The sequence below is a fragment of the Chanos chanos genome, chromosome 2 (genome assembly GCF_902362185.1).
Source record: "Chanos chanos chromosome 2, fChaCha1.1, whole genome shotgun sequence".
Lineage (NCBI taxonomy): Eukaryota > Metazoa > Chordata > Actinopteri > Gonorynchiformes > Chanidae > Chanos > Chanos chanos.
In genome coordinates, this window is record NC_044496.1 from 33,852,508 (window position 1) to 33,873,123 (window position 20,616).

General features: G+C 42.1%; 1 protein-coding gene across 1 annotated transcript in view; it reads right to left on the reverse strand.

Moving 5' to 3' along the window:
• The window catches only part of ppip5k1b (diphosphoinositol pentakisphosphate kinase 1b), a 30,115-nt gene extending 9,499 nt beyond the window's left edge, over window positions 1-20,616 (reverse strand). The window contains exons 1-25 of the mRNA XM_030792349.1: window positions 20,572-20,616; window positions 16,946-17,358; window positions 16,604-16,799; window positions 16,182-16,272; window positions 15,978-16,063; window positions 15,415-15,569; window positions 15,209-15,310; window positions 14,852-15,013; window positions 14,596-14,717; window positions 14,178-14,279; window positions 13,728-13,814; window positions 13,354-13,429; window positions 10,462-10,571; window positions 8,599-8,622; window positions 7,414-7,499; window positions 6,487-6,612; window positions 3,185-3,306; window positions 2,914-3,096; window positions 2,651-2,792; window positions 2,332-2,555; window positions 2,106-2,233; window positions 1,124-1,247; window positions 865-972; window positions 591-707; window positions 206-343 (exon numbers count right to left, since the gene is read on the reverse strand). Coding sequence (XP_030648209.1) covers window positions 206-343; window positions 591-707; window positions 865-972; window positions 1,124-1,247; window positions 2,106-2,233; window positions 2,332-2,555; window positions 2,651-2,792; window positions 2,914-3,096; window positions 3,185-3,306; window positions 6,487-6,612; window positions 7,414-7,499; window positions 8,599-8,622; window positions 10,462-10,571; window positions 13,354-13,429; window positions 13,728-13,814; window positions 14,178-14,279; window positions 14,596-14,717; window positions 14,852-15,013; window positions 15,209-15,310; window positions 15,415-15,569; window positions 15,978-16,063; window positions 16,182-16,272; window positions 16,604-16,799; window positions 16,946-17,095 — 2,961 coding nt within the window. The 5' untranslated portion in view covers window positions 17,096-17,358; window positions 20,572-20,616. The remainder of the gene's footprint in view (window positions 1-205; window positions 344-590; window positions 708-864; window positions 973-1,123; window positions 1,248-2,105; window positions 2,234-2,331; window positions 2,556-2,650; window positions 2,793-2,913; window positions 3,097-3,184; window positions 3,307-6,486; window positions 6,613-7,413; window positions 7,500-8,598; window positions 8,623-10,461; window positions 10,572-13,353; window positions 13,430-13,727; window positions 13,815-14,177; window positions 14,280-14,595; window positions 14,718-14,851; window positions 15,014-15,208; window positions 15,311-15,414; window positions 15,570-15,977; window positions 16,064-16,181; window positions 16,273-16,603; window positions 16,800-16,945; window positions 17,359-20,571) is intronic.

Below are 20,616 nucleotides of genomic sequence, written 5' to 3' on the forward strand. Positions count from 1 at the left end.
GTGCCATGATCCAAAAAAGGAACACTTATCCTGTTTCTCTCAGATGTCAGCAGGCAGCAGGCACGGGTGAGAGATGAGACTGAATAACGCACTTGAAATCATTTATTCTCACAAAAGGACAGTTAACTACTCACTGACTAAACCTTGCATTTTCTCAAGAATTGAGAATTTACACAGGAGTATAAGAAGTTTTTCCATCATTTACCTCCATTGAGCCTGTTTTACGGCTGCGGATGAGCGGAGATTTTCTCTGGATGCTGATTGGCTCAAACAGTGTGGCTCGGTCAGGCTCATCCTGAGACAGGTCCTCCAGACTCCCAGGATCAGTCTGCTTCTCCTGGTTCTGTATTAACCAATCAGAACTAGAGTGGTTACATGGACTGTATATGGCATGTCAGTTTTTTGAGGCTATGTGTGCACACACGCACGCACACGCACACACACACGCACGCACGCACGCACGCACACACGCACGCGCGCACACGCACACGCGCACACACACACACACACACACACACGCACACGCACACACACACGCACACACACACGCACACACACACGCACACACACACACACACGCACACACACACCTCAGACGAGGCAGGGCGGAAGCCAAAGCCCAGAGGTGCGTTTTCCTCATCATCACATCCCTTCACCCCTGGGCTGAAGTGCAGCTCCACATGGAAACGCTCTTCTGATGAGGGGTCCTGTGATACAAACACACAAAGCCAATGAGAGGAAGAGTGAATGAAAAGAGAGGAAGAAAGAAAGAAAGAAACAAAGACAGAAAGAAAGAAAGAAAGAAAGAAAGAAAGAAAGAAAGAAAGAAACAGAAAGAGAGGGAGAGGGGGACTGCAAACAGACCTTGTTGTTATCTTCATACAGCATAATCACAATCTGGGTCATGTAGTTGAGTTCAGTGACAGCGCTGAGGTAATCCATGGCTCGTTTCCACTGCTCATCCTTTTCCTCCTGACAAACACAAACACACACACATAAATACACACACACATACATAGAAACACACACATACAGAAACACACTATCAAAAAAGCAGTGAATTGGCTCTGAAAAGTGCTGTTTGTTATAGTCCAAACATTATTATTAAAATGCCTTGACATACATCCAATAATCCTCCGTAGCGGAAGATGTTGAGCAGAGAGTGCACATGGCTCTCACTGGTGAAATAGAGCCGGGTCCGGACATGCCGACCCGGAGACATCACTCCTCGCGAGTACCTAAACCACCAGGAGGAATAAAAGACAGAGTCTGATTACTCACAGAGGTTCTGTGAGCGATAACAAACTCACAGAGGTTCTGTGAGCGATAGTTTACACATGGAGATTTGGTACAAGATAAGCAACAAACAGAGGTTCTGTGAGCAATTACTAAATCACTGATGTTCTGTATGAGACACTAGCACTGACACTCACAGTGACTCCACGATAAGACCACTGTTTTACACTAGCACTGACACTCACAGTGACTCCACGATAAGACCACTGTTTTACACTAGCACTGACACTCACATTGATTCTATAATAAGGCCACTGTTTTACACTAGCACTGACACTCACAGTGACTCCACGATAAGACCACTGTTTTACACTAGCACTGACACTCACAGTGACTCCACGATAAGACCACTGTTTTACACTAGCACTGACACTCACAGTGACTCCACGATAAGACCACTGTTTTACACTAGCACTGACACTCACAGTGACTCCACGATAAGACCACTGTTTTACACTAGCACTGACACTCACAGTGACTCCACGATAAGACCACTGTTTTACACTAGCTCTGACACTCACATTGATTCTATAATAAGGCCACTGTTTTACACTAACACTGACACTCACAGTGACTCCACGATAAGACCACTGTTTTACACTAGCACTGACACTCACATTGATTCTATAATAAGGCCACTGTTTTACACTAGCACTGACACTCACAGTGACTCCACGATAAGACCACTGTTTTACACTAGCACTGACACTCACAGTGACTCCGTAATAAGACCACTGTTTTACACTAGCTCTGACACTCACAGTGACTCCGTAATAAGACCACTGTTTTACACTAGCTCTGACACTCACAGTGGGTGCAGTTTGTTCACGGCCTCATCTTCGTGTGTCCGTTGTAGGTCCAACTGAATCTTCTTGACCAGTGGTAGGCAGTAAGCACTAGCAATGTGCAGCTTTTCATTTTGGCTGATTCCATACTCCTGAAAAAGCAAAGAAATGAAGCTGTGAAGAAAAGAAAGAGAAAGAGCGAGTAGATGGGAAAGAATGAACATGAACACAGAGCGATTGGATATTTTACCTGCGGGATGATGATGTCAGCTAGCGCTCGTGACAGTCGGAAGAGGTCCAGCGTGTCCTCCAGGCCCAGTGAACTGTTGTGCTGTGTGTCATACTTCACGCAGTCATAGATGTCTGGGATTTTGCTGATGTCATATCGACCGTTCTTCATGCGAAAGTCTCGCTCTAGCTTTGACCAGCGCTGTAGCATGAGTTCCAGAGTCTCACTGTGATACAGTTGCAGGTCTGAGAGGAGAAAGAGGTTGCGTATTCATTCTGTCTAACAGTTATCATTGACAAATCACAACCTCTAGGCCAGCAAAGCAAAGGGTCAGGCAGACCTGCAGACTTGGGGTCCTCCAGTCTCTTGCGAATCTGGCAGGTTAGGCTCTGGATGAGTGCATACACCTGGTCACATGTCTTGACTGGGTTTCCTATGACCTTCATGGAATTCACCAAGGACGGGCTGTCTGTTGGAGCAAGCTTGAAGAGACAAAGTTAAAACAGAGGTATGATTATTACAGAACACCATTATTTCAGATTCTTTCTAAGAGTTGTTGGGTTAATAAATGGATCGAGTCAGTACACAAAAGGCAGCGGTTACCTTCTCATAGTCCTCATCAGCGAAGTCCTGGTCCTTCTGCATGATTTCATGAAGTCGTGCTTTGACTCGTTGCTGGCAGTCTGTGAGTGAGTCACTGTCACTGTCCAGGAGTCCATTCATGTTAGCACTCTTCACCATCTGTACTAGGATAGGAGTCAGTTCGCCCTCCAGTGCTAACAAACCCTGCAGAAGAACATTCAGTCACACACACATACATAAATACATACTATGTCATACACACAGCTACAGCTGTCAGCAGGTGCTCGGTTACCTTTGCAAAAGCTGCAGCAGTCATCTGAACACGACCTTCATCTGAGGCGTAGATCTTCAGATCATGGCGGTAGGTGCTGTGTAAACGGAGCAGGCCACAGCCTGGGAAACCAGCATAATCTCCTGCAACATTAGACAGAGTAAACCCTGACACAACAGCAAGCTGTGGAGCCCACGGAACAGCTTCCCAGCCTTTTTTAGGAAACTCCCTGGCCAACTGAATGGTACACACCTACGTCTACATTTGCAGAGAAATACAACACAAGCTAGTTTTATTCTAGAGTATCAGATCAGTCCTGTGAATGGAGATGGGAATTTGGAGGGCTCCACCAGAGAACCACTGAGGGGGGCATGGAAGATGTAAAGAGCTTTAATCTACTACTTATGACAAAACGCTGCACATTCAACAAAACTTTGTCTTAATTTAGATATGAGACAATGCAATCTTGTGTGGAGAACAGGTAACAGTACTGATCAGCATATTATTTTAACAATCAGTCCACAATTTCATGCATTTTGATTTGTTGTTAAAAAGTCAAAAGCACATTGCAAGATTAGGTCATTTGATTCAGGTCACATACACTGTAAAAAAGTCTGTAAATTTAAGAAATTTTAATAGTAAATTATTCTTCTGTTACTTCACAGTTTTTTTGTAGAGCAGTATACAGATTTAGAATAGTGGCTTTGTTTACAGTGAATTACTGGGAAAACACACTCCATTTGGGATACAAAGATACTGTTATTTTAATTTAAAGCAAAATTGAACAGTAAACTACTGATCAGTCGCTTACAGTATTTCACTACGGAATGTACTTTGATTTCACAGCATTCAATCGGACCTCAAACACACACAAAAAAAAACAGTCTGCTGCTGTAGGTGATTTTTTTTTTTTTTTTGACTACAGTAAGTTTCTGTGAAGGCAATTTTTAAGTGCTGCTAATTTAAAGCATTTCCGGCATCTTGAAATGACAGAATTCTACTGTAATTCAAACACTGCCAGATCTTTGAATTACAGATAAGGATGCCAGTCAGAGGTCATTTTTATAATCCTTGTTTTGCATTATCAGACTTGAGACCAACCTTACATCAATACAAATAAAATGACTGTCCTTTATGCAAATTAAAACACTGTCCCAGCTGACTAATTACCCTTTGGGCTAACTCTTAGCATTTTCTTGGTTCGGCGACTGTCCTACGCTTCCATTTCCTGGTTGCCTATTGGTGTATGTTCCTTGCAGCAAATAAACATCAGATCTGAAGGCAGTAAATTACTGTATACTCTTACTGTTCAAGTAACACTGCATCGCTGTTCCAAGAACATTCTAGACCTTGTTTGGAGTTAGGGGGCTGACCTGCCAGAAAATTACTGCAAATTTAAAACCAAATACAGCAGACAACTGAATCTTTGGATTAGAGTAGCATGCTATAATTTCAAGATGAAGATAAGGTAGAACTGATGAAAATAAACAGATACTTTCATGGCAAAACTGTTGCCAGTAAATTACGGTAGATTTAAAGGGAAACATTTTACAGTGTATGATAAATAATGCTAAATGTTTTTGTTATGTGACAAACACACTGCACTGCAATCATGGACCAAAACACCAGCTTCAGAATTCCACCTCCTTGAACATGCTCAGCCTGGAAAAAGAAAATGTTCCATTTCCTTCAAAGCCGTAACGTGGTCTTGATTTTGTGTGAAAGAAAACATAATCTAGGCTGAGGAGATCCTGACAGCGCCAATTGTTGTGTTGGATATGGAACAGTATGTTTAATAACCAACCTAGGCCTTCGGATTAGTTCATCATACCACCTTGCACAGATTTGTCCACATTCTGAGAAGATACAGATAAAAGTTCACAGGACTGTTGTATCGTGTGCTATCATATCTTCTATACCATTCACAGCAACAGCGCTACAGAGAGGACTTAATGATGGTACAAGGTACACATGATTAGTCAGATTGGGTGATTGTTGAGGAATTACATGACGATGGGAAAGCAGCGATGCGACAGCCCAATATCATCAGCACGCACAAAGTCCAAAACCCTTCTTACCACAGTCTATAGGGGACTCACAGCCCAGGGATCTGCGGCTTTCTAGTTTATAATTCAAGGCGAGAGGAGAAGAGCAAAATTAGTGGCCAGAGGGATAAACCTTGGTAAAATAGCACAACGTGACTCAGTGAGAAGACAGGATCTGGACAGAATATTGGGCTTGGTTTAGAACACAAGAACCACAAACACTGTGCTGCCAAATAGCCTGGGCACTAAAAACAGTGCAAGACAGCTTCACAAACACATTCACACACACACACACACACACATATGCAAACACACAAATACACGCACACAAATACAAATACACATATATCATGGCTCAGTCTCCAATAAAGGCTCTATGTTGTTTATCATACATGATTTTGCTTACGAATATTCTGTGAAATCATACGACACCTTTTACATAGAGAAGACAACTGGTACAAAACAAGCTGTGATTGATTTGTTATGATGTCTTAAAATAGTAGATTGAGTGCTTAAGCAGCTTTGTTCATGCAACGGGCAGGTTGTCATTTACTGGTAGGTAAATTACAACTGTTGTTATTGACAGTTATTGCATAATCATTTTTACAACCCTAAACATGCGCTTGCAATATGACACCTTCTAAAGGGTTTGACTCAAAACACTAACCAAATGGAAAGAACAACTTCTTCCACAGCCGTTGGGCTTACTAAGAAAACTTTGCAGTTCATGAACTAGTTTCCAGTTCCAGAATTCAGTTCGGAAGTGAAAATGTTTCACCTTCAGGTCTGACAAGATTTTCTGAATGGAAAATATTGTTAGCACATGAAAGGACGTGTCAAACCAGTTATTAAGATTCTGCAGCTTATCAGTCCAACACCACATAAAGAAGAAGTGAAAAACAGGTGTGACTGTTTTCCTTTGTATCATTGGAGTTGTGAGGGTCACCCAGAAATCTGTTTTCTCCCTAGTGTTTTCTCCCTCCCCTCAGTGTGACCCTCACTGCTGAATAAACTGTGACCCACAATATGGAGAGAGAGAGAAAAACAACTATGTCTGTGTTGTTAACTGATGTCTATTGCTCATTCTTTAATACACACACACAAACATCTGTTTTTTTCCGTTGCCTAAACTTTGCCTCTGTCTGTCATGCTTTGTTTCAGTGTTTCAGACGTCAGCTAAATCTTATCTGTACTGGCATGCACATGGTGCCTGCTGAAGCCTTTGGCTTATCTGGTTCTGCCCTGTGGAGTGTTGGAGCAGCAGGTGTTGAGCTGTACCTTGTCCTCCAGGGTACATGCAGCGAAAGGCCCGGCCCAGCTCCTCCGCCTGGACCCTGCCCGCAGGGGTCAGCTCCCCACCCCACTTCAGGACAAGCAACAGGGATGGGCCGTCCTTCTGAGAGTCTACAGGAGAGACCATCAGGGGTTAGAGGGCACACACATACACATATACTACAGACATACACACCCACACATATACATAAACATACACATATATATACACACACATAATACACACACATATACACAAACATACACTTATACACTCACACATACATACATATACACAACTATACATTCACATACATACATACAGGACATCAATTTGGGTTGTTTTTTTATTTTTTTTCAGAGGTACTATTATAAGCATGCTGAGCTAAACTGCTTAGGTAATAGTTTGTCTAGATCACATTTTAGGTAACTAACAGCAACTCAGAAAATGACATCAGCAACAGAAACACACTTTCATCAAAAGATTGTTTTATTTTAGCATGTTAAAGGTGATACACCACGTCTTAATTGCATCTCTCTGGGTGGTACTTCACAAGCTAACCCTGTGTCAACTCCTACTTTGAATGAAACCACACAGGCAATGCCAAGTCACAGAATACAAGAGAGTCCACAAGAAAATAATGTGAAAACAGTGAGAAGGGGGTTTTGAAAGAATGTGTATATAAATTCCTTACCTGCCAGGATTACAAAAAACAAATCTTTAAAGCCTTTCAGCATCTCACAAAGGAAAGTATTCCCTTGTTTATCCCTAAGCAGGGAAGGCCAAACATGAATGAGTGAGTGAGTGAACGAGTGAGTGAGTGCGTGAGTGAACGAGTGAATGAGTGAGTGAATGAGTTAACAAGTGCGTTAACATGTGAGTGAGTGAGGGATGTGCTTGACATCTAAAACAAACATATTAATTCTGTATACCTTCTTCTTCACTAGAAGCTTTGGGTTGGCCATTGGGCAGGTAAGTCAGCTGTACCTTCCTGTTGATTCCTGAGAAATGCCCATACCTGACAGAGAAGATATAATGGTCGAAAAAAAGAGAGGCCACTCATTCAATGAAAAAACTCATCCACAGTGAACAGTGGTATCATACAGAGGACAAAGCCCATTTCAAATACACCCTCTCCCCCTCAAGTAAGTGTGAAAAGTCTAGCAGGTTTTCAGTTGCAGTCATGTTTCTAGAAACATGCATTTGCAGGTGACCTTTCCTCACCACCTGGTGTTAATATGTGCCATGTTTGCCATACCAGGGCTGTCTCTTGGGGCATGACAGGATTTGAAGAGATAAAAGACGACACTGCCCGCGCACCAGCGAGATATTGTCTCTTTAGTTCAAGACTCTTCACAACCATGTTTCTGCAAATGTTGCAACAGCGCAGTGTTAAAACCACTTTTATGATGGTATGTGCACTCTCATAGTTTTGGTTAAACACTGCAATGTGAGTCTAATGGAAAACACTCCTAACAGTGCTTTGGCAATGAAGAACATGCCAAACATTCAAAATACTTGGCCCACACCACATAAGCTGATCAAGAGTCAATTCTCTTCGCTTCTCCTGGCTTCTGTTTGTCCTTCGTAGTTAAAAAAAAAAAAAAGACTGATTCTGGATCAGCTTCAGGACAAATAATTTCAAAACCCAAATGCAATCCCATTCAACTTTGTAATCATTTCAAATCAAGCATTTCCCCAAGGTCATTTTTTTAAATGAGCAAACCCACACATCTTTTAAGAAGCTTACTCTAGCCCCACACAAACCATAGTACTCATGTGACCACTGGTCTCTGAAGAGAATAAGAGAAGAATGTAATGAAGAGGGAAAGAATGCACGAGATTAGACACACTCATACAGACACATGCAGACGTTACACAGTATTACAATATCACACATCACAGGACGGGCCTTGTCTTGGTGGTGTTGGTGGTGGTGGTGGTGGTGGGTGTGTGTGTGTGTGGGGGGGGGGGGGGGGTCTGGGGAAGGCCTCGTTAAAATGTCAGTGCATTCTAGAAAAAGAGGGGGCTATTAATGCAAGGACTGGTTACAAGTATGACACAGGAGAAGAAACCTTCCCTCCTGCCTTCAGGGGCAGGGGTCAAGGGATGCGTACTGATTATCATTCAAGCTGGATTCCCTTTGGAGACAGAGATTGGTGGAGAGAGAGGGAGGGAGGGAAAGAGAGGGAAAAGGGGAGGAGAAGGGAGGAAGAGAAAAGAGAAATGAAGGTAAGAACAATCTGGAGACATTAACGCATTGTTCAAGAGAATGTGAGTCTTAGTCTAATGTCGAGCTAGTCTCGTCAATTTAAACATGGAAAATACCTTGTCCAGTTGACCCTTCTAAACACACCCAACTACGTTCTTTGTTAAAGCCAACCCAGTCATGTAACACTGAGATCCAACCGGTCAGTCGTGTAACACTGAGATACAAACTCACAAACTCAGACACAGGGTACAGTGTAATTTACTGTTCCACCACCTGGTTGTCTGCAGGCCAAGTCTGCAAAGTTTTTTCAGTCACAAAGCCTAGTCTAAGAGTCTCCAGTCTGTGACCTAGCTGTATATGTACACCTGGATGAAAACTGATACACATCTGTTTGTGTTTCATGCCCAAAAAACTGATTTACTGTAATGCCTTAATTTTGACTCCATGATCAATAATGATAAATTCTGAAGCAACTGACTGGCAACCTATTCTGGTAGATTTAGACAAATGCACAAAAAAAACAACACACAAAAAATCAAAAGTGTTTCACTGAGTGTAATAGTGTTGGGATTTTATAGCTCACTGATCATAATGTTCATTCTTGGCATTTGATGTCAACTGAGAATTAAAGTCTGAGTCCAGTCTTAAGTCAGTGTTCATGTAGGGGTGTGCAATACTGACAAAAAATGATATATCGATATTCTCTGGGATTTTGTTGATAACGATAAGTAAATGATATTTTGCATCCTTCAAAAACATGTTTGTAAAAGTCTTATATTGTACTAGCTCGCTCTTGTTAATAGGATATTAATTGTTGTTTACTAATGATATTAATGGAAACCACCTATTTAAGGAAAACAGGTCTTATTTATTCACTTAAAACTGAAGCACTCAAGTAAAAGCAATACAAAAACATTGAAATCACCAGTGCAATTACTACTAAGAACAAACAGTGCAAGCATGAGTAAACCATTTCAAAGTGGCCTACAGGATTCACTTTGTAAAAATATGTACAAAGACCAACAAAGACTATTATAATGAGAGCATTTTAAACAGACACTTCCCCTTAATTTCAGACACAGTTTGCAGACTTCAGCAACATTAGTCTTTTTAGAGCCAAACCACCTCCACGCAAGTGAGGATGATCCACATCTAGCAATTAAATTTAACGACATAGACTGAGAGGCTGGTGATGTCTGTATTTTGTCTCATGGCGCTGTTTGTTCACTCGTTTTTAACTTTAGTTATGCATTTTTAAGCAGCTACACTAGCTTAATTGGTGGTGCTGTGACCATGGACGCCTTTATTACTCCACTGCATGCACTCTCAACGCGCACGTGCAGTAGTCATCTTAATAGGCTACATGACGCAATGAATGCGTGGACTCTCGAGGTGTGTTTTTGATCAGCTTTGCAGCGGTCATTGCCTTGAGAAGCATCTCAGAGCAGCAGTGGACAGAGTATGGAAAGAAGAACGCAGAACAGCTAAAGCATGATGGGAAATGTAATCTCAGCGGAGAGATGGTGAGCTGATGGGGTAAGGATGAACTGATGAGCTAAGGATGGTGCAGACTGTGGGGCATATCTTTTTCTACAGTATTAGTAACCCTTCACCAAAAAAATGAAAAGGAGTGACACCTCCACCCCCGCCCCCCACACACACATGTACACACACACACAATTGCTAAAATGTTACCTACTCCTACACTCTGCCATAATGTTACTGACTCTGTTATGGTAAAAAGTGAATACACAAAAGCCACACTCACATTTCCAATACTGCTTTGAGCTGTTCCAATTTAGACTTCTTCTCCTCAATCTCACAGTCATTGTGCTGTCCCAGTTCCACCAGGAGTTGACGAGCAATGTCCAGCACTTCCTGTGAGCATAGAAACACACATTACATTCACACCAGTCACATCTACGCAAGTTTACAGACACAGGTAAATATGTTAATAAAAAACAGTGAAATTTTGCAAGTTAGAGACAAAGGCCCTCATTTACAAAATGAATGTACGACAGAAAACTGGGCATACGGTCATTTCCACGCAAAGCTCGACATTTATCAATATGGACGTGCGCGGTGTCCACGATCAAATCTCACGTCGAGTCTCAACTCGTGTAAGCAAGTTTTTGAGTCGTGGATTTGTGGTGCAGCATAGTGGCGAGTCTGAGAATTGTTGTTAGACCATATATCGTGACTGGCATCTAAGCATATGCAGCTACATATTCATCACTTAACAATATGTGGCCTGTGCCAAAATATTTTATTCTGTAAAGGCCTGCAACAACTAGTATGTTTCATATAACCTTACATATATAGGTGTTTTCAAATTGTTTGTACTTAACAGGGTTAACAGTTTTTTTGGTGTAAGATTAATTTGTCTTTCATTTTGAGATAGCCTACTTGTTAGGCTAAGCGACTAGTGACATAACTACAAGCAATTAAAAGCAATGGGTGGAGATGGAAGCTCTAAGATGCCATGAATTTACATTTAGTTTAGATTCTGTTTTCTGTTATTACGTGTTATTTTTCTTTGTTTTCTCGAGATCTCGGATTAACTATGTCGTTATCCCGAGAAAACAAAGCATCGTTGTTTCGTGATAATGACATAAGTAAGTTGAGATCTCGAGAAAACAAAGATAAATAACACGTAATAACAGAAAACGGAATCTAAATTAAATGTAAATTCATGGCGTCTTTGGGCTTCCATAGGTAGGCTAACCCAATTTGCAATATGATTGGTTCAATTGGACTTGCGATGTCAGAGTTTCTATGTCTGAGAACTTTCGCTTCTTGGACGTATTACGCCCCTCCATGTTGTAAACTCTAGGGACGAGGCAATAAACTGATGCCCTGTTCGAAATGTACATTCACTCACTGTATAGAGCACCATTTTGTGGTGCTGTTTGAAATCTCAACTGAAATTTTATGACACTGTATAGCACGCGATAGAATCATCGCGAGGCACGGCAAAATGTGCGCTGTGTCCGAAACCACTCACTACTCACTATATAGGGCACTATATAGTGAGTCCGCCATTTTGTAGTGTTGTCCAAATGTGTGGTGAGAATTGGTATACCCTACATAGTTCACTCAAAGTACCCCACAATGCATCGTGAGAAGTAGGGTACAACCGATGTACCCTACATCGATCAACTAAGACCATCATGCATTGCGGCCTGTCTTGTGAAATCAGGCAAGTCTTTACAGAGCAATAAATGCAGATGTTCTGGCGTTTGTTAATGCAACAGAGATAAATCAATACGAATATGCAGCGCATAATTATGTAGCAGCGTAACATCCAAATAGTGTCCGAAATGTATCAACAGCTGTCTGCCCTTATCCCCTAATGAGTGTTCTATGTACCAAACACTATATAGTGAGTAGGGGGTAGTGAGTAGGGAACGATTTTGGACACAGCGTTAGAGTACAGAAGCTGTACTCTACATCGATCGTCATACATTGCGGCCTGTCTCGTGAAAGCAGAGAGTCTTTTACAGACCAATCAGGTGCAGATGTTCTGTTGTTTGTTTATGCGACAGAGATAATAATTACGAATAATTATGCTGCAGCGTAACGTCCAAATAGTGTCCGAAATGTATCAACAGCAGTCAACCGTTATCCCCTAGTGAGTGTTCCATGTAGCAAACACTACATAGTGAGTGAGTGAGTGAACAAGTGAGCATTTCGAACACGGGGTGAGAAAATTTTGGGGGGCGTGATATTTAATTGACGACCATTTTTTGGCGGCCACATTTATCAACGCCTGATCATTCTTACGCTGTAACTGGCGAGATACGAACGTTTCATGAATCACACGTGAACTCTGTCGTAAAATTATTTCTGCGCTCGGATTTGCACTGTTTTCTACATTAGACTGATAAATGAGGGCCAATGTCTGTTTCTAAGACCACTACACAGGTGTCAGACCCATGGTCTGTGCAGGTCTATGACACCTGAATGACAAACTCTTCATATAGAACGAATAAATATGCCTTGTGTGTGTGTGTTTTATAGTGTATTAGTGAAAGAGGCTCCTACAGCAAATGTAAATGGTAATACCTAACATCATGTTCTTTTCAAAGTCTGTCACACTCCACAGAGCTATCCAATGAAAAACATCCTGACATAGATGCAGAGCCTTAAATAGACACCGACTGTCAACCTGACCCTGTGACATGTGACAGCTGGCAGGCCTCTGCCCATACGACTCACCACAAACAAAAGACAACAGCCAATTCATACTCACACATCTACCCACGTCATAACACACACCCTGACACCAACACCGCTTCGTGCTCAGCCACACGCTTCACTACGCTGACACCCCAAGATTTATGTCTGTTTTTGCAAGTGGACGTGGTAGTCAAAGGAGCCTATGACAGGTGTGATGTCATCACACATCCATGATGAACCGACAGTTGTAAAAGCAAATGTTTACTCATCTGACTGACACCTGATTAAAGCTTCCTGTATATGTGATGTATGGTAGTACTGTGTTATGAAATATGAGGAAGTCAATCAGACGCACAAGTTTCTTCCTGCTGCAGCAAACCTTCCAGCGCAAGTCATTTAAAGGGACTTACACAAAGTCAGTGCCAACACGTCTGAGTTTCGCATCCCTGGGAAACACATTTCTTCTCCATCTAAGACCTACCTGCAACTGCTTGGGTTTTTTCAGCTTCAGCTTCCCAGACTTGTAACCACCATACTTTTCAAACAGGTCAAAAAACCTACACAGATGCATAGTATGTTAGAAATATACACATAAAACCTACACAGAGAAGTCGTGTGTTCCAAACACAGACATAAAAATCCTAAACAGAGATATAGTATGTTACAAATATAAACATAAAACACCTAAACAGAGGTGCTGTAGGTTACAAACATAGACACAAAAACCTAAATAGAGGTGCTGTATGCTATGAACATAGACATAAAAGAAAAAACTAAACAGACACACTGTGTGTTGTGAACAGAGACATTAAAAAAACAATGTATACTGAAGTGAATGCCTCAAGTTTAACCTACATGGCATTCCTCACTTCCATCTTCATCTTCTGTTTAGGTGTGCGGTCGCCATGGCGAATTATGGCGATGACACAGCGGAGTTCCATCCTGCAGAGGGCAGAGGTAAAAAAAATTGAAAGTATACGAACGTACGCATTTGTACGTCATCTGCCTCCTCTGGTCTGCGTGAACGCACTGTCATACCTCTCCCTACTCTTCCAGAACAATCATGGTCTTACCTTTATGTGTAACTTTTTTTGTGTTTTTTCCAAAACAAATCATAAGACAGCAAATAAAGAAACGAATATACATATGAAAATTATGGATGAAAATTAGGATTTGTCTGTCTCTACTTCAGTTCCTGTCTATATTTTAATGCATGTCTCTAATTCAGTGATCATAATGAACATGGATTAAACACATTTCTTTGTGCTGGTACAAAGTAGAATGTTAAAGCTGTCCGGCACCTACATGGTTCCTGATGTAGTGGGGACGATGGGTATATCCTCGGCTTCCATGGGAATAGACCAGGGGATGTGGAACTGAGGGGCCAATTCACGCATGACCATGTTCCTGAGGGAAGAATTTCAGTGTTATATCAAGTTCACCACTGATACTCAGACACAACAGGCCTGAAGAATTTCTGTTCTGCTTTTTGTCATCAAATTATTTCAGACATTAATGGCTAGGAAATCCCCTTACAGAAACTAAACAAACTGATCACACAGTACTTTAGTGTTAGAGATGCATTCCATTCACTGAAATGTTGTACTGTGTTACTGCTGATAATCTATACCAAATCTGAACCTAATGAACTTCACAAATACTGGAAATAAAATCTTCAGCAAAGAATGGAGCATAAGAAAGATACTAGAGCATCTTAACCTACCCCAAGACTTTGGCACAGTCGTCATAATACTTCATAGAATTCTTCACAAAACTAAACCCATTCACGTCACACACATAAGAGTGTCCGTTTGCCCTGAGCAGGTCAAAACCACACACTGTTTGCTGTAGGAAAAAAGCAAACACATCAAAAATGTCTAGATAAATCTGACAACAGCAAAAAAAAATTCAGAGGTTTGTGTAAGAATTGAAATAGTGGATGGGCTAGAAAAAAACTTCACCAGTGGTGGGACACTAACCTTGAAAGCTAGGCATACTTTTCGAGCCACCAGTTTCTCCATGGCGGTGAGCATCACTGGGTATCGGATCTCTTTGCCCTCACTGTCTCTCTCCACTTTACCGTCCAGGGCAGGAGACTTACGGGCCTCTGCATGAGCGTAGTCTGGTCCAACTGTGTACACCTGTTATCACAGCAGAGTCAGGAAAAAAACTGACCAGATATTTAGGACAAATACACACACACACACACAGAGTCACTCAGGCTCTTTATTTTAATACTGTCTTCATATCGAGTGTTCCCAAAGTAATTACTGATAAGTCACATAAAGTACAACACATGCACGTAAACACACATGCACACAGACACAAACACACACCTTCACATCAGTACCATCTGTGGGCATGAACTCCTCATAGATGTAGGATCCTGTCTTTCTCACAGTGCTTTCAGGAGAATACACACTGCTGCGGCTCCCGATCTACAACAGAGCACCACAGCGTTTAAACCCTGATGACCGTCATAGTGGAGCCCTCATTTTGTCTACAAAGGTATGAACCACTGACATAGAGAAACAAACAATACCTTCCTGAAGAGACGCTGGCTGCCCCCACCCGCAGAGGTGGGGTAGTAAATGTAAACATTGTGGTCTTCAGCAGAGACTGGCTTCTCCACAAAGGGCTTCAAGAACACCTCCCCATTCACCTCCACCTGGTCCTCCCCTTCCACCAGGTTACACTCTGACACACACACACACACAGGTAAACTGTCACTGACAGATAGCTGAGGTCTTCCTCAGGTTTTTAAACCACACTGCTGGAGGACAGATGACACAGTCTATTGGCTGCCAAACTATGACTTACTTTGCTCCTAACTTTGCTATTGTTACTAAACTTATTGTTACTAAACTGTATTACTAAACTCTACTACACACAAATATAGTGACAATACCAAGAACACTGTCCATCTGTTCACAGAGGCTGTCAAACAGAAAACGCAAACATTTCTGCTGCCGCATTCTTATTGACAAACTGCATGCATGCCATCAGTAACACTCTGTCACACTCTCTCACACACACTAACACATTAGATTCATATTTCACTATGCAATCATGTATCTATAAGCGTCACAGATTCTGGGCCTGTACCTTCCGGTCGGTCAGGGTCGCGGTTCAGCACTGCATAGCGAGGCAGGTCAATGCCTTCCTCCTGCAGGATCCGGTACACTTCTCTCCTACAAACAAAACAAAAAGAAAAAAAGACAGAATGTATTCAGCTGTCCTGAGGTAAAGCCATAGTAAAAGCTTTACAGATAAGGGTCTGTGATTAAGGGGCTGTTCTTCCTGTCATACCTGTCCTGTATGTAGTATTGCATGTTGAGGTCATTAATGAGGAGGGGATTTCTCAGGTTAGCATAACTCACTGCCTTGTCCAGAGGAAATCCTTTGAGTATACAACATCATCGCATTAATGTCACAGAATGTCGATGACACACTGTGGCCTTTACATCATGTCGATTTTATGATTCCACTGTATGCATTTTAGGGCATGTACCTCCCTGATAATGTTTGAGAAAATGCTTTAAGTCCCAGACTACTGTGAACCAATCACAACATCTTAATGAATGATAAAACACAAGCTTGGAATACTCTATGCATTTATGCAGGAGTGTCGGTGTATAGCTTTGAGGCAGAAGTAGAGATATAGAGTAGAGATGTGAGTACACATGTGTGAGGGGGCAGTCATGTGAGTGCGTGTGCGTGTGTGTGGTCACCTTTGGAGTGGAAGGAGATGAGGCAGTCACAGATGGGCCAGTTTTCCACAGGTTCATTCAGGATGACTTCCTCAGGAAAGATCACCACTGTGATATACTCAAACTTACACAGTCTCTCCATGATCTGAGTCATGGGTTTGGACTTGGATTTCTTCATCATGGAACAGATCCCCACCACAATCTGACGGCCTGCGGACTGAGAAACACATACATACACTTATATCACAGTGTGTTTACACCACATCAATCACTCCATGGTTTCCATCAATGTCCCATATCAGTTTTCTCCTCCTGCTGCTCTCCCAGCGGCCTCTTTGTTAGCTGATCTCTGATCATTCTCACCTGATCCTCTTCCTCCTCTTCCTCCTCCTCATTGTACAGCTCCGAAGTGTAACTCATGTCTCTGTCTTCCAGCTTTCTGTTCTCATCCTCCTCACAGCCTATCCGAAATTTCGGAATCTCGTACTGGTCCCTCTCCTGACCTCCAGACATCCCAGTCAAGGACCAGCAGAACACTCAAAGTCTCGGCACAACATCACGTACAAACACACAGTAGCAGATCCATCAGACTGGTGGGTAATGTAGTCCACGCAGATGAGGTCAGTGAAGAGTACCAGGATGTAAGAGCTGACAGGGGTAGAGCCTTAGGTTTCCAATCAGAGGCAAAGCATCATCTCTCCAATGAGAGGCACTCAGACAGTTATAGAGGAAACTTCATGGCTATTTTCTGGAGAAAAGGCAGTACTCAACACCAGCTATAAGCATAAAATAAGAGAAAGAGATGTTCAACGCTGTGGATAAACAAACAGAGTGAATAACACATCATCTGTGACTTATTCAGACAGATCCAGTTGAGAGGAACTAAAGAGAAAGGAGAGGTCTGGGTACTCATAGCTCCCTGTGTTCCAAGGCATTAAAAACACCTCAGCGCGGGGTGAAACAAAACATAATGCTTGTTTTTCCACTATCTCAACACATGTCCTGCTCTGAAGCCCAGACAATAAAAAATCCAGTGAAATTATCTGGAATGTATGAGCGGAAAGGCTATATCTAACAGCTTTGCTTCTGATCTAACTGATCTGTTTCCATTTATTGTAATAAAAAAAAGATTTGTGTTGAAACTGTAAAAGCAAGTTTTAGAATGCCCAAACAGCCTGTCTCAGCCCTTCAGTACCACCCTGGTACACTCCACCATCAGAGCACTGATTACATGAGGAAAAATGCACAGTTCGCCATCTGTAACAGATATGCTTGGCATATCATATCACATTTCAGTGTCCAAACAGATATGGCCCTACACACACCACAACAGAAACTGGGGGTGGGGAGAGAGAGGTTCTCCAAGCAATTACACAGCACGAGATTTAGCAAAATCCTTCCTTATGCTCGTTTCTTCTTTGCTGTTTGTTTAGTTTTAGGCTCAAGTGAGAAACCCCAAGGTTGAAAAAGGGTGATACAGAGAATCGTAATACGTCCAGCAAACAGAAAACCTATTTCTGACATCAGCGGATGACTGAGCTAGGACCCAGGAATAGCCCTCCCCCTTCTCACTGGCCAAAGTGAGGGGAGGGGCAGAGAGGGATCGGGTGGTAAGGTCTACGTTTCCCAAAGATAACTCATCACTCTGTACAGAAAGTGTTGACAGGAAACATTAAGATTGGAGGAAGTTGTTCTAAATGACCTGGGGTCAGGGAACACTAACAGAGATGAACAAACTCATAAATAAATAGCTACATACAACATTACAACAAACCACACGTTAAGCTCCTCTTCTCAGAGGGAAGGGACAGAGGGAGATCATCCTAACAGGTCTGTTGAACAGTAGTCTAAACGCTTAGCAATGAGTTGCCCATCTAGAGACTGAAATATGATGATTCTCTCTGGCTATTTGACAAAGATAGCCGACTGGTCCATGAACCAAACCGTCTACCCTGAGGCAGTGTGTGCGTCCATAATTACTCTGTCTTGGCAAAGACTGGGCAGTGTTGCGCAAGACAATTAATATCTGCTGTGTTAGGCAAACATGCCCAAGTAACCAGGTAACAAAGCATGCCATGTTCAAAATACACTAAGCTCTACCGTTGTCCTTTAATTCAATTACCAGTCTCCATTATACTGGCATGCTTTTGGATATTTCGGTCTCCGACTCCAGTTTAATTCTTGACACTTTCCAGTCAGTGGAACTTTTGACCTCTGAGACCTTGTGCTCCACAACAGTTTCAGGGCTGTGTGGTCTTCACAGGACAGTGGGCCAAAAACCACAGCATTCGACTCTGGTCTCTTCACAAAAGATAGTAGGAACATACTATACTTTAATTATTATTTTGGTGTGATTTGACGCGCTTGGTCTTATAACCATGGCACGGGTGGCACAGGGCATGTGCGCAAACAGTGTGCGTTAACCGTGATTTACAAAAAATATATTTTTGCGTCAGTTTAGCTATGCACCTGCTGCATGTGTTTAAGTGAGTGGATAAAAGCGTCCGTCAAATGAATAAATGTAAATGTAAATACATGGTTGAAAACAGCAACCTATCTACTGACGAGTGAAGTCAACTTGTCATAACGTAATTAATTCGATGTGTTGAAACTTTGAATCTATATGACCATGCACAGCCAAACCAACCTTTCGTTCTTATTCTCAGTCCTAGAGATCTTGCCATACTTTTTCTCAGCGATTTATTAACACACAAGCATTTCTAAAGGCCATCAAATAGATTTACTTCTGTATTGCAGATCAGATTATTTAGGCAGAAGGAAACTGAACTGAAATCTTCTTTACTCAAGAATGTGGGCAACCACAAGCAAAACTGTTAGGCATGTGACCTTCGACAGTAAACGAACTGTATTACACGCTATACAACATGATAAGAGAACACAACCAAAGCACTGGATCGCTGAAGAAGTGTTATCTCTGGAGGCACCACTGCTGAATATTTAACCAGGTGGTTAATTATTAATTTCTAGTTATTACAATTTATCAGACCACAGACAACGTGACGGTCTACTATGTACCCCACTACCGTTTCATCCGTCTACTCACCCCACCGGTATCTTAACAGAGTAAAACAATGTTTGCCAGCTCAAAGCAAACAAAAACATGGTGCCGACTCACTACGACGTGTTCAGATATTCTGTTGCAACAAAACTATCTCGTGAAAATTATTATTAAACTGTTACGGTCTCCTGCTGTAATACAAAGGTTTAGTCACCTGTATGAATAGCAGTTCAGCTCCCACCAGAAAAGCGTAGTCTACAACCCGTGTGGCACTGGTCGCAGCTGTTGTGGTAAATGTGCGCGCATTTTAACACCACCTTAAAAGTAGGAGCACAACGCTACAGCGTGCACGAGGAGGATGGTTACCAGCCTTGGGAAGGCAGGAATGTAGGGCTAATACTCAAAGCACTCGATTATCTGAAATATCCGACAACGAGTGCAGAAGAAATGTAAGCTCTTTGGAAAACGATCTGGACACTTTCTAACGTCTCAGGTGACACCAACGTGATGGTTCACGCGCTCTATGCATTCAAGTATACAGCTCCACAGAAAGTCGTGCAGATGAGCGAATCACTCGTGATCGCAGGTAGCAACTTCAGTATGTCCGACGGCGCGCATCCTCTCTGCGTGAAGCACTTTACCCTTTTTAACAACGCAGACAGCTGAACAATTATTGATTGATGGTTTTGAGAAAAAAAAATGTTATTGTCAAACATTCGTAATACGGGTTTGTTCACAAATAAATACTTTACACATGGGTATATGGCACTAATTAAACTTGGCACTGACTACGTACGTGATCACTCACAGCCTACCCCACCCCTCATTCTTAGACCGAAGCGTTTTAAAAAGCCATGCCGAGTCAATAAAAGTTACATTAATCTCGCTTTGTGACATTCGGAACCTTATACATTCGCATAATCACAAAGTTAAAATAAGTACAGGACAGCACAGAGCACATTACACTCACTTTTTATAAATGTAACTGGTTAACTGACAGCGGTCAACTTCCTTG